This window comes from Balaenoptera acutorostrata, chromosome 5, assembly GCF_949987535.1.
Source record: "Balaenoptera acutorostrata chromosome 5, mBalAcu1.1, whole genome shotgun sequence".
NCBI lineage: Eukaryota > Metazoa > Chordata > Mammalia > Artiodactyla > Balaenopteridae > Balaenoptera > Balaenoptera acutorostrata.
The window spans coordinates 56444159-56459134 of record NC_080068.1 but is presented as its reverse complement, the minus strand read 5'-3'; the positions used below and the strand labels follow the sequence as shown (position 1 = coordinate 56459134).

The 14976-nt window shown below is 36.3% G+C and overlaps 1 protein-coding gene across 1 annotated transcript in view; it reads right to left on the bottom strand.

The window, feature by feature from the left end:
- Window positions 1-4899: 4899 nt before the first annotated feature.
- Window positions 4900-14976, bottom strand: part of TMPRSS11D (transmembrane serine protease 11D) — a 47360-nt gene continuing 37283 nt past the window's right edge. The window contains exons 6-9 of the mRNA XM_028161716.1: window positions 12561-12738; window positions 9908-10167; window positions 8649-8791; window positions 4900-5061 (exon numbers count right to left, since the gene is read on the bottom strand). Coding sequence (XP_028017517.1) covers window positions 4900-5061; window positions 8649-8791; window positions 9908-10167; window positions 12561-12738 — 743 coding nt within the window. The remainder of the gene's footprint in view (window positions 5062-8648; window positions 8792-9907; window positions 10168-12560; window positions 12739-14976) is intronic.

Below are 14976 nucleotides of genomic sequence, written 5' to 3'. Positions count from 1 at the left end.
ATTGTTGTGTATATACTTTGAGGAGGAACTAGTATTCTGCTTTATCACTGCACAGTTTACTCTTCACTGCTTTTCCTTTGTTTCTGTATTCCCTCACCTCCTAATTAGTAACTGTTTGAATCTGCTCTTTGGAAATCAGGGAAGGCCTGTGAGCAAGAAACAGAGGGGACATGGTAAGACTTTTGTGCCTAGGAGGACCCCATAGGGTCCTTCTCAGTGTCAATCCCCCATTTTCTTTGATACTTCTCAATCTTGAGGGGGAATAGGTATGGGGCAAAAAAGGGAACAAGTTTTGGATAGAGAGGTTAATCATAAACTCAGCAGAGGAACCCAGCTTTAGGGGGACTGTTTCATATTCATGAGACAGCCAAGTGAGGAGATGGGAGAACAAAATCTCAAATCGGCCTCCCCAAAGGAAGGAGGGAGAGGCTTGGGATATTTATGGGATAAAGAAGTAGGGTGGTCTGAGGTGTGGGGAGCATGGGGAAAGATGATTGGAAATAAGAAAAAGGTGAGGTAATCGTGGTGCTGCACAAGTGTAACTAAGCTACAGGCTTCTTCACAGAACTCATGGTCAGAAAATGGTGGTGTTGGCATGTTCTGAGGGTGCCAGAACACCTAGCCCTCTGACGTTAAAAGGTCACCAAGTGGTCATTCAGGCATGCGCAGTTGGAGGGTCAGTGGTCCCAACCAGTCTTAATTGGCTGGAGCTTGAACTGGACACAACTTGGGCAAACATCTTATTGTTTAGGTTACATGACACTTGGAGGGCATGCACGTTTTTGTAGTAACAATTAAAGGGAGCTTGATTAGTGAAGGCAGGTTACAGGTTTAACGGATCTAACTGATGATTAACCTTGGTTTCACCAGTTTTATCTTTAGAAAATAGAAAATTGATCATATAATTTCCCTTCAGAATTTTGCCTTCACATTTAGAATAAAATCAAAACTTCTTTAGATGGCCCCCACGCTTACTTCTTCAACCTCTTCTAACACTAGTCTCTCTTTTATTAGTTTTGCTCTAGCCACATTGACTTCGTACTGTTCCTCAAACCCACAAACTTGTAGTCACCTCAGGACTTTTACACTTGCTTCTTCCTCTGCCTTTCTTGTTCTTTCCTTGAAGTTGACTTGGCTAGCCTACAGTAGTGCCTGGCAAATTGTCAGTGCTCAAAAGCTATTGATAAACAAGTGAATGGGTAAAAAAATGAATGGTTAGATGGACGAATTTTGCAGGGAAAAACCCTTTATTAATACTATATCAACAGATTTTTATTGCATAAGTAATTTCAGTCTAAGTTGTATGATTGGAGGTAGGAAAATGCCTGAGCTCTGTCTGCTTTTTGAATTAATTTCTCATTTCATTCAGTTCTCTTTTTCTCCAGAATGGTTTTCTACTTAATTTGAATTCTGATCAGTTTGATTTCTTTGCTCTGGATGATTTGTGTCATGGTTGTGCACCAGATTAAACAAACAGATATCCTAATATGCTGAAATTCTTCTTTTTCTCAGATGTTATGCTCCCTCAAAACTATTTGCTTATCATGGGTAGAATCTTAGTCTGGAAATCACCATGGAAATAATCTGCTTTTAAGCCTGACCCATTGCAGAAACCTTCTAAAACATTTCTTCAGGTTATTATCCAGCTTCTGCTTAAATATCTCTCATGATAAGAAAACTGTTCCTTCAAAAGACAGCTGATTCTTACAGAAATGAATCACTAGAAATGTAGGGGAGTGGGGATGATCTGTTTTCCCCAAAGGAGATTAATTAAACTGATTAGAAGCAGAATGGACTGGATTTTGAGATTTGGATTATGTGGACATAAAAAGTATAAAAAATTGTATTTTGGATCTGTTTGAAGATTAATGTTTGGCAAATAGGAAAATAGGAATTGAATTGTATAAATTAGAGCTTGTGACATATTTAAATAAATAACCTGAGGAGTTCTTAGCTCCCGTCTCTCTAACCACACAGTAATTAGTATCGTTCATGGCAAATGGATGGTCTGGAAGACTCACTTTTGATATTATTATAAGATATTTTCCCTGAGTCTTCTAGAACTACCCCCCTTTTTTTGTTATCCTATAATAAATATCCTACTCTTTATCATTGCCTCCATTATATTATATTTCTGTTTGTCATACAATATATTGAGTGTCTTAAACACAGGGACTATGTCTTGTTTATCTTAGTTTCATTAGTGTATAGTAGAGAGTAGTATAGTAGAGAGCCTGAAATATATAGGGCTCAATAAATTTGCCAAATGAATGATCTACACTCTTTAATTAAGACTTCCCAGGAGTGAAATAGTCAATTGCTTGCTGTAAACTTTCTTGAATAATTCTTTTATTAGTTCTGTTGACTATTTTAAACTCAGGAGTATTCAGTTTGAACATCAAATATTCACTTTGTTTGCCATTTTTAAAAAATTGGTTCATCTGTGTGTTTTCTCTATGATGAAAAGGATTCTCCCTGGTATTAATAACTCTTCCTGGCGCTGAATTAAGGTTCTAGAATGTTTCTTCCAGAGTTTCCAGAATGATTTTTTAAGAACTGAAAAGATTTATGAATCACCACCCCTTCCATAAATATTCAAAATTGCTTTCATGGAGTTACTTAGCTATCAAGAAGATAGATCTCATCAGAACATTAAAAAAATCTCTTAAAATAGGTGTTCTTCTGGTGTTCAAATATCTTTTCATAAAACTATGAATATTTACTATTTTATTTTCAATAAATAATTGAATTTGCTCTATTTTCTGCTAAATAAGTACTTTCCTTTATATAGCTTTCAATGTGTAGAAATAAACTAGTATGTTTATGATTATGTGAAGGCACATGCACACACATACAAACACACCAACACACCGATGCACAAACACACTCCCCTGAGGCTTACTCTAAATGGCCAGTTTAATATTGTCCTCACAGGGTGCAGCCAGGGAGTTTCAAGCTGGACGCTTGCCTTAGTTACAGAGCTTGTTTATAAAGCAGCAGAAAGTGCCAAGCCTTCAGAATCTAGTTGGCCATTCTTTTGTTTGAGAACCAGTTAAATAAATTGTTTTGGATTTTCCTTCAAAAGTCATAACTTCCATAAATACTTAGAGAAATGATTTTAAAATAGTTTATTTGAAGTATTAGTTATTTGAAGGTATACCAATGATTTATTTGTACATTTCACAGAGTTGGTTAAATTTTCAACTTCTGTAAAGTAAGTGACTTCAGTGTAGGTCTCTTCACAGTTTTACGTGAGGAAATACAAGACGTTTTCATCACAATGCATGTAGTTGTTCTGATACCCAGGTGTCATAAGTTAGCTTTTAGAATGAGGAAGCTCTGACACATAGATGATCATGCATAAGCAAACTTTAGCTCTGCTAGAGTCCCGTAAAAATTCAGTAACAATCATAATTCAGACTGTATAAATTGCTGTGCCATTAAATGTTAATAAATTTTATTTGTGTTCTTTTGGTGTGTGTGTGCATGTGTGTGTGTGTGTTTAAGGGAGGGAGGGCAGGAGAGAGAGAGAGAAAGAGAAAGAAGGAGAGAGAGAGAAGTTTCTTCATTAAGATAATTTTATTGAAATTAAGCTATTTAACTTTTTGCTTTTGTTTTTGCAAACCAACTCTTCCCATTCCCCCTGCCCCACCCCCCCATGGAGGCGATAAATTCTCTCATTCACATAGATAAAGAATATTTTAAATAAAAGTTGTCATGAAAATTATAATTCTTTGGGTCTCTGGTGAGGAGTGAATATTCTAGCTTTGATCGTAAATGCCTGAAATTCATTGGTGAGTTCCTATGAGAGCATGTTCTTACAGGGTAATTAAGATTGCTGTAGGACTGTACAGTGACTTCGTACTTGTACTTTTAGGATGTAACACCTCCTTTAAAATATTAAGTAACCAGAAATTTTAAAAAATAGTATTTTTCATTTCTTTTTTTTTTTTACATCTTTATTGGAGTATAATTGCTTTTTACATTGTTGTGTTAGTTGCTGCTGTATAACAAAGTGAATCAGCTATATGTATACATATATCCCCATATCCCTTCCCTCTTGAGTCTCCCTCCCACCCTCTCTCTCCCACCCTTCTAGGTAGACACAAAGTAACGAGCTGATCTCCCTGTGCTTTGCGGCTGCTTCCCACTAGCTATCTATTTTACATTTGGTAGTGCATATATGTCCATGCCACTCTCTCACTTCGTCCCAGCCTACCCTTCACCCTCCCCGTGTCCTCAAGTCCATTCTCTACGTCTGCATCTTTATTCCTGTCCTGCCCCTAGGTTCTTCAGAACCATTTTTTTTTAGATTCCGTATATATATGTTAGCATACGGCATTTGTTTTTCTCTTTCTGACTTACTTCACTCTGTATGACAGACTCTAGATCCATTCACCTCACTACAAATAACTCAATTTCGTTTCTCAAAATATAGTATTTTTCTTGCCTCATACTGTTCTGTCTTAAATGTTATCTACAACTTCTTCCTTTGCAAGTTTGTATACTTTGCCCATTTATCAGCTTTGATGAGACTTCCACAGAGGAAACTCCTCTGACCTTGCAGACTTGTGCAGTTTCCTTTAGTTTCCACTCTCAGGGTATCTGTTTCTCTCACTACTAGCATTTATGTTATCACAAGTATAGTATAATTGTTACCTCTGTAACTAGTTTACAGTGTTTCCCCTGGCACAGTACTATGCAACATTCATATAATTTTCTTGAGAAAATATAAAACCCATAGTAACAGCTAAAAGTTAAATAGTATTTAATCTTTAGTATTTATGTGACAGAATGTTAAAATAGGACACTTTGTTTCTTTTTGCAGCTGAAAAGTTTTAGAATTTTAGACAGGCATATCTGCATTCAGACTCTGCAACAGAGATGTTATTTATTGCACTAGATCCCAGTGTGTTTTTTTATCCAGTCATGGTAGGCTGTCACTAGAGTATACACTCCTGGCTTATCTGGCAGACCACACTGATACCCCCAGCTTACTATCCCCACGAGGAACCAGAGCTGCCGTTCGTCTTCTTGTACTAGTGGGCCACCAGAGTCCCCCTGAAAGAAACAGAGTGATTGATTATTTAAGTGTGAAAACAATGAAATAGTATTGAGTTTACTTCTATGGCAGTAGAAGTCACATCCAGTATGACAATAAAGTTAGTCTGACATTTCCTGTTGAAATACTAAATACCAAGTCATGCGAAAATTAACAAAATCTTCCAAGTACACGTGTTGTTCCTTCAGCAACTGTGAGAAGATGAGAAGCATATTTTCCAGACTCCACCAGTCTGCTACCCATCCCAGGCTCACCTCCTTCAGGGGGCCATCCCTCACCTGCACCTTTCCTCCCCACTGTCACCACTTCCAGCTTTGGGCTAGATTAGTTTTTCATTGCCTGCATTCTCACATCCTGTGGGTACTTTCACAATAATGCTGCTTCATTATTTTGTACATGCACATTTGTGTGCCTGTTTGAACTTACTCCCACTGGATCAGCTCCCCTCGTAGCAGCTGCACATCTCTGCAACTCTCATTGCATTTATGATACTTGTTCAGTGTCTGTTTTTCAGGCTCTACTGTGAGGTCCATAAGGGAAAGGGGGGAGCATACATATTCTGGACACTGCTATATGCTAAGCTTCTAGACCAAAGGAAATGCTAAGAAAATGTCTGTTGAATGAATAAGTTTTTAGAAATCTCACTTATCTTCCTATTCATAGCACAATGCATGGTGTTGATATACAGTGTATCAAAAAGTATTCTTTTGGTGAATAATAGAAATTTATATGGCAATGAGTAAAACACTCCTTATGAAATATTTACCAGCAAATTATAATAGTAAGCCAACCAACTAAAGATTTGTGCATGTAATAATCTATTTGGGGAGAAAAATTAGGATATCTTACATGCTGTGTAATGGGTTAAGTCTGTGGGTTCTGGAGTTAGCCTAGGTTTGAATCCTCTACTTACTAGCTATATGATTTTCAGTAAGCTACTTGATAGCCCTTTGTACCTCAGCTTCCTCATCTGTAAATAATATTTTTGTGTTTAAATGAGTTTAACATGCGTAGCAATCTGAGTATAGCCTGGTAAATAGTACTAATAAAACTCAGCTGTTATTACCAAGTGTGCTTCTAGAATAGTTTGCTATTCATTTGACTGCTGTTAATAGTAGCTAGTTCTTCCATGCCTACTTAATTACTGGTTTAGATGGGGAGAAGGGTTAGTGTCTGAATTACCAGCTTGATGGCAAGCACTGCATGGAAGTGATTGGCATCTGCCTCCTTTAGATCTTGCACATGTGCTCCAGTTTACCAGTTCTCAGCACTCTCCCATCATTGTATTTTTCTTCTACTTCTTCTATAGTAAGAGATTTCTTTGCATAATGTCTTACCAAGAGTGGGCAAGCAAATATTAAACTAAGTGGGACATGTAATTTTTTCTGTATCTGGGCAGCTTCACTGCCTGATTGGGCAGATATCTGAGCCTGTGGTCTCTCTTCTAGACCATAGACTTGCTGAGTTCAGGTGATACTGTGTAAGCACAGAGTCTGGCACATAAAAAGTAAATAATGCAATTAAAAAAAATGAATAAACAAAAACAAATAGGATCTCATAAGCTCTTATGTAAAGTGCTATTTTTTTGAGGCATAAACTCTATGCATTATATATAGTATTTCAGCTGAAAATCAGTGAGGCCCAGGAGTGGAACACACAGGAAAGTTTCATGGTGAGTTATGGCCTGAACTGAGCTTGGAGGAAGAGCAGAATCTGTATATGCAGAAGGTAAAGTGTATCATGAGTAAAGCATGAATAAACACCCTTTTATATCTCATGTATATCCTTAAGTCAGTTCTAATTAATGCTCTTAGTAGATCTGAAATTATCGTGTAGAGGTTTGTTGCTTATATGATTGGTGAATTCTTTGTAAAACTACTATGAAAGTTGAGAATTTGTTGTTACAGGGCTAACAATAGAAAAGAAGAAAATGGGAAGGGGAACAAGAAGCATTCCCTACCATCAAGACATCTCCACTTAAAGTGAATAAAAACCAGTGGGTAATTAACAGTGTCTTGAAAATTGATAAACAATTCCCCTCCACCCCCACACAGCTTGTAGTTAAGAAAAATGTTTCATTTTGGGGAAAGTGCTCATGGATTGGGGTCTTTGCCAAAACTATGTAAGAACTACTACTTATCCTCTTTTTCAAGAATGTAAGCACTAAATATAAAAGTCAGCAATGTTTGAGGAAAGAATAGACCTCATTTTTCTGCTTATGATTCAGTCAGGAAAGCAGTAGCAGATTCATCAAGAAAACAGATTGATTTTTCTTAATTCCAAAAATGTAATTTTGGACACTAAGTAGTTGTTGCTTTTACTATATGGGGTTGGGTTTCAGACATAGGAATAAAATCTGTTAAAAAATATAACCACATCAGTTGTTTAGATAGTTTAATTACAAATTTAGTATTAAAATCTTATTCTAAGAGAAAAACAAATACCGTATGCTAACGCATATATATGGAATCTAAAAAAAAAAAAAAAAGGTACCGGTGAACCTAGTTGCAGGGCAGGAATAAAGAGGTAGGCATAGAGAATGGACTTGATGACATGGGGTGGGAGGGCGAAGCTGGGCCGAAGTGAGAGTAGCATCGACATATATATACTACCAGATGTAAAATAGTTGGCTGGTGGGAAGCAGCAGCATAGCACAAGGAGATCGGCTCGGTGCTTTGCGATGACCTAGAAGGGTGGAATAGGGAAGATGGGAGGGAGGCTCAAGAGGGAAGGGATATGGGGACACGTGTGTGCATATGGCTGATTTGCTTTGTTGTGCAACAGAAACTAACACGGTATTGTGAAGCAATTATACTACGGTAAAGATCTATGAAAAATAAATAGCAACATACCTTCCAAAAAAAAATCTTATTCTAATTACATTAGAGTAAGAATTCATATTTATTGTTAGTGTTTTTATATTTGGTTGAAAATTACAAAGTAGATCTAAATAGTTTTTTTTTTTTCCTTCATTAGTGCTGTTTTACAATTGTGGGAGCTATGGTGACTCAAGTAACTAAGATCTTTGTATAAATTTTTTATCTTCAAGGTGCTGATATTCAGGTGTTATTTATATTTTTAAAATCAATTATCTACAACTCTTAGATGAGTGATTTATTTAAGTCTTCATAGTAGAAGGTTGAGATGAAAGTTATTGATGTCAGTGATCATGGTCTAGGTTGACAACAACAGTAGAAATAGCTGAGATAGCTGAGATTTCTTTCTTGCTTAGTGCGCGCCTGACATATTTAATCTCCATCTAATCTTTAGTGGCACCTAAAAAGTTAGATACTATTCTTATCCCGATTTTATAGATAAAAGCATTGGTAATAGAGGTTAAGGAATTTAAACCCGGGTCTGTCTGGTTCTTGAGCTCGATAGTTAACCACTTTGCAACTTGGCTTCTCAGAATCAGTGTTTCATGATAGATCAACTTCATATAAGAATCTGTAAAATCTAGACAATACATTTTTAGAGGATCAGGGCTGTGTATTATAATGATACCTCTATGTCTATCACAATATGACATGTTAGTAAGTGCTTATAAACTTGGCTGATAACGTGGATAACATTGTCTTGAACTTACCTGGCATGCATCCGCTCCACCTTGAGATAGTCCAGCACATAGCATTCCAGGCAAGATGGCTCCATTATAACTAGATGGTGCATTACATACATTATTACTTATTATATTGACCCGTGCTTGTTGTAGATCTGAAACTGTGCTGCCTGTTAAGTATAAAAGCAGAATGAAAATGGACTTCAGGGTAGATAAATTAATGATTCTATGGTGAATATAGGAAGGAATCATTGTACTCCAAACATTATCTCTTATTCAGCAAAGAAGGCTATTGAAAATGTACTAGTAGCTTTTTCTCAGCAAAGATTTCCATAGTAGAGATGGATTACCCCTTTACATAGATCTGTGTTTTTCTTTTTTTGCTTTAGGTTTGTGATACAGTGCCCCTTACACCTTAAGAGGGGGAAAAAATCCGCTTACTTAAAATTGACTAGTAGATTTTGAAATATCCACTGATTAACTTTGAATTAGAAAATTACATATTGATTAACCTTTAATATAGTAACAAAAGAGAAACAAATCTTGTTTCATGGCTAAAGAATGAATTTATTTTATATTGATATTCCTTCAATATGGCACTGCCGTTTTTGTGATTGGCACAAATTTTATTTACTACATCAGATTACTTTGGGCCATGAAAACACAATGAAATATTTTCTAGGACAATTCAGCCTTTGTTTTGTTTCTTGGAGACATGATCTACAACATAGTTAGAAACCCATGGATATTGTTAATGCTATCCTTCCACTCTCTAGCTGATACTCATTTTCCCCTTGGCTATATTTGCTCTTTCATGTCACCCTTATTTCTTTTTCTCATTTTATTTGCTTCATAAATAAGTGTGAACAATACTTATGTACACACAGAGTTTCTTGGTCTGAAGGCAGGATTTCTTTCAGTTCAGAATACCTTAAAACCCTTAGAGAATACCTATCTAAATCTTCTTATAAAATTTTAAAATTTTCTTTATAGGGGAGCCATTCAAGTCTGTAGAGTCTCTGGATCATGGAAGAACTCATGTTTCTGTATAACTTGCTTTTACATTTTCCTACTACTGTGTGTGAGAATTCTGTATAGTTTCTAGGGACATTGCTTTGATTTGCTGAAGGAACTCTAGTTAGATCTTAGGATGACCAGACTGTAGGATGGTTCTGTCCATAGAACCTACCCTTCAGGTGTTCCTTAGTGGAAAAAAAAAAAAGCGTACTAGCAAGTACCAGGAGATATTGCTGCTGTTTTTGTTTTATTTTTCCTGAGATACTCACCGGTGTATTTTTGAGATCCCCATCCTGTTACATAAGCAGTGGAACCAGGTGGAATATACTGGCTAGCCTCTGGGAGGCACACCGTATGGATATTTCTGGAAAAGGTGACTTCTTTATCAAGTTGTAAAAGTGCAATATCATTTTCATGAGTTTCAGGTCTATAATTGTTATGGATTAAAATAGTCCTTACTCCTCTTCTCTCTTTAGGAAATGTTGTGGAGATACCAAAAGTGACAGTCCATTGACGAGTATCAGAGTGGCTAAAAATATGAAAACATGTTATTTGAATAGAGAACTTATGAGAATTTCAAATATTTGGTTTTTGTGTTTGTCCCCTCCACCCCCAATCTAGGAAGTATTTGACTAACATTTCTTTGTGATCTATTTCTGTAATTCTTTACTGGCACAATGAGTGATCATTTGTCTAAAGAACATAGAAATATTTTAGAAAACATATCTTGGGGTGATGAACGTCCTGGTGTTCCGTTATTCCAATAAGGATATACTGATACTTTGATGAACACTAGTATAACACAAAACTTTTCTTTGATTTCTCCCTTTTCTACATCCTTCCATTCAAGCAACTAAGGAGTCTGAAATAATGTTCACTTTAGTTTTAACTCTTTCCTTCCAACTGTTATTTTTTTCCTTTCCTTTAGCCAGAAGTTCCATTTAAATAGTAGTGATGGTAAGGGGCTCCTTGTCTTATTAATTGATGAATGATTTTTCTGTACTAAGTGTGATGCTTCTTGAAGATTTTGGGGTGTGTGTGTGTGTGTATGTATTCATACACACACACACAGAGAGAGAGAGAGAGAGAGAGCACGCATGAGAGGGGGAGAGGGAGAGAGAAAGAGAGTGCACTAATATAAAAAAATATAAGGCATTATCTTGCTGACCTAGGAATAGGGACTTTTTAGCCAAACTCCCAAGATACAAACCTTACAGTTAAGAATGGATGAATTTCATGAGATCAAAATTAAGTGTATCATATATAGAGAACAAACTAATGGTTACTAGGGGGAGAGAAAGGGGGTAAGGGCAAGATAGGTATAGGGAATTAAGAGGTACAAACTATTATATATAAAATAAATAAGCTACAAGGATATGGTACAATGCAGGGAATATAGCCAACATTTTATAATACATGCAGTATAACCTTTAAAAATTGTGAATTACTATACTGTACACCTATAATATATAATATTGTGTATCAACTATACTTCAATAAAAAGTATGTAGCATAAAAAAGAAAATCAATTAAAAGACATAAAAATCTGAAAACAAAATTAACTGTACCATAGACATATTTATCAGATGAATGAGAAAAGACTTGCAATGTTTAATATCTAAAATTTTTGTAGAATATACCGAAGTCTGTAAACCAGCAATAAATGGAGGGAAAAACCATTATACAATGAGCAAAAAATATTAATAGGCATTTCATGGGAGAAGCCCAAACAGCCAGTAGACATATGAAAAGATACTCAAACTCACTAATAAGCAGAGAAATGGAAATTATAACAATAATGAGCGTCTAATGTATATTCATAAGAATGACAAAAAATTGAAAAAGAATAGTATTGTGTTGGTGAGAAAGAAGTTCGAACTCTTTTGCATTACATGTGAAGATGTAAAATTCTGGAAAGCATTGTAGTGTATTTAACACACTGTATATATACTTCTGGGTATGTATGTCAGAGAAATTCTTGAAGGTTTATAGAGAGGCACATATGAAGGCATGAGAGAAAGTGTATATGTGCTGCTCTTTGTGGCAGTGGGAAGTTGGAGCAACCTAGCTGGATGAAGGGATATGGTGGATGCAGTGGTGGACCAGATTAAAATTCCCAGGATTGAGCAAAAACAGTAAGGAAATATGAGGCTTATACACAATGCTACTCATATAATTTAAACACACACACACACACACACCAAAGGTTTTGCAGGTAATTGCATATTTAAAGACATATGTCAAATATTTGTGTGAGGCCTATGGGGGGCAGGGAAGGTAGTAGAAGTGGAATACAGGTGTGACAGGAGAAAAATAAAAGGAGAGAAAGGTCTTGTACAAACTGATGAAAATAAGGATCTATGAATTGGAAGGTTGATTAATGCAACATGCTTTTAAGGTTGAATAAAAGCAAAATGTAACCAAATAATTTGAGGGTTTTGTGGAGTTTAGATAGTGGAGTTATACGGAAAATAGAAATTATATATCCAGGAGATACTTTCATGAGGTACAGTAGCTTGCAAGAGAGTAAATGCTAGTTAAAAATTCTAAAGAAAAAATATTTGACAACAAGAAAATGCATGAATTTTTTATATTAAACTTCTTTTGCCTCAGGGTCTTTATTGTGAAGATTTTAAAAGATACTCTTCTTTCTTTCTTCCCTGTCTGCCTCCCTCCCTCCCTCCCTTCCTTTCCTTTCTTTCAGCAAATGAATAAGAGCATGGTTTTGGAACCAGTTGAATTTAGATTTGAATCTTGGCTGTGTCGCATATTGGCAGTGTTATTCAGGGCAAGTTATTTAATATCGCTAATGATCAATTTTTTATGCATAAAATGTGATTGATTGATACCCTCTAACACAGATGTAAGTATTAATTGAGACAACTAAGGTATGCCAAGATGGGTAGGTAACTGTGGTCTTACCTTCTGAAGCAGTGAGCTGCTGTCAGGATCCACTTCTTACTGATCAAGACACCTCCGCAGTGGTGAACACCACTCCACTGTAAACTGACTTGCCATGGCCAGTCTCCTTCCTTAGCTTTAGTGCCTCCTATGATTCTCTCGGCAGACAATGTTATTAGGTCTGGACGGGCCCCACATTCTAATGGGAAAAGGGAATTAATGTGCTGAGAAGATCATGATTCTTACACTTGGCAGATGCTTTAAGAATTTCGTCATCATTTATGACTTTTATGTCTCTTATGTATTCTTTCCCAGGACATGCTAGGCTTTCCAAAAGCATGATCAATATGTTATATTTTTAGAGCACTTATGTGACTGTTGCCTATAGACTGCATTTTAGAGAACATTGCTGAACTTAATTGGCATGGAGGTTTCAAATTCCGGAGCAGCTTCAGAGTTCTCTGGAATTCCTCATGAGTGGGGGTTAAGATAGGTCAGTGCTGGAGGCACCAGTTCAGGCCACAGGTTCTCTGGGAAATTTCCATCTTCTCAGTAGCCTTGCTACTCAAAGTGTGGTCTGTGGATCTGCAGCACAGGCCTCCCCTAGGAACTTGTTAGAAATGTTGGCTCTGTGTAGAAACAACCTAAGTGTCTGTCAGTAGATAAGTGGATCAAGAAATAGTGGTATATATGTGCACATAAGCATGCACACAAGCATGGACACACACACAGGAATGTTATTCAGCCTTAAAAAAGAAGGAAATCCTGTCACTTGCAACAACATGGGTGAAACTGTAGGGTATTGTGCTAAGGGAATTGCCAGACAAAGACAAATACTGCATGGTATCACCTATATGTGGAAATTAAAGTTGAACTCCTAGAAACAGTAGAAAGTGGTGGCCAGCGGGTTGGAGAAATAGGGAGAGTTTGGTAAAAGGGTGTTATCTTTTTTTACAGCTGTAAGATGAATAAGGTCTGAGAATCTAATGTATAACATAGTGACTATAGTTGACAACAGTGTATTGTATAATAGAAATTTGCTGAGAGAGTAGCAAATTTGCTGAGTTCTCACTAAAAAGAAAAAAGGGAGGGAGGTGATAAATACATGAGGTGATGAATGTGTTAATTAGCTGGATGAGGGGAATCTTTTCATAATGTATACATGTATCAAATCATGACATTGTACACTTTAAATATCTTGTAATTTTATTTGTCAGTTGTCCCACAGTAAAGATGAACAACAATGACAAAAAAAAAATGTTGACTCTCAGACCCACATCAGGGAACAAATCAAAAGCTGCGTTTTTTTTCCCTCCAACTTTATTAAGGAATAATTGACAAATATTGATACAATGTATATATATTTAAAGTATATAGTGCGATGATTTGATATACATATACATTGTAAAATGATTACCAAGTTCAAGATAATTAACACATCTAACACCTCACATAGTTCTCTTTTTTGTGTGTGTGTGTGTAAGTGTGATGAGAATACTTAGGATCTACTCTCAGCAACTTTCAAGTGTACAATACCATATTACTAACTATAGTCACCAAGCTGGGCATTAGGTTCTCAGAACTTATTAGAAGCTGCATTTTAACAAGTGATTCATGTGCACAGTGAAGTTGGAGGGAAACTGCTCTCATCATGAAGACTCTATAGTGGTAATTCAGTTCATTGTGGACAGTTCAGTCCACATCCGTAACTGACTCTATCTTACCAAATGTGCCCTGGAAAAGGAGTTACTTTAGGTCCACAGAATATTCTCGAGGATAACTGAAGGTTTCTAAGTATCTAGATGAGGTTTATTTAAACATTTTAAGAGAGCCCATGACTCTCCAATGGTCAAAGCTGAAACGGGCTGGAGTGGGCTGGATCACTCAACTCCTCTTAACTCCCACTCCCATGGTTTATTTCCTCTTGTTTAGTCTATTACTGAGAAATTAGAGGTAAATCACCACCAACAGTTTCTATTGCTGGACCAGCTCTGAAGTAGTGACATTGCTTCAATAGGACACCATCCAAAGGCATTATTTCTAACAGATCTCCCAGATAGAGGAGGACTAGACTTCCATTAAGAATATACATGGAATATAGGTTCCTTTGCTACATTCTCCAACCAAATTCTCTAGTAAATTATTTAAGCACATTTTAATGAAAAAGAAGCATGAATTAAATATATAATGAAGTTGAAAAACACCCACAGAGGAAGCATTAACTTATAACATCACTTAAGTATGGGAGATAGGCCAGCCATCAAGATATATTGAACTAATTTCTAACTACCTTTTATTAGCCAGAGAAGTAAACTGCTGTTTTCTAGGGGCTATATTTCTGCTATCCTAGCCTGAGAGTATACATAAGGACATTGGAAAGCAGTGACTTTTCTAATATGTTATAGACATAAAACTGATATTGCTTTTTGTAATTTTT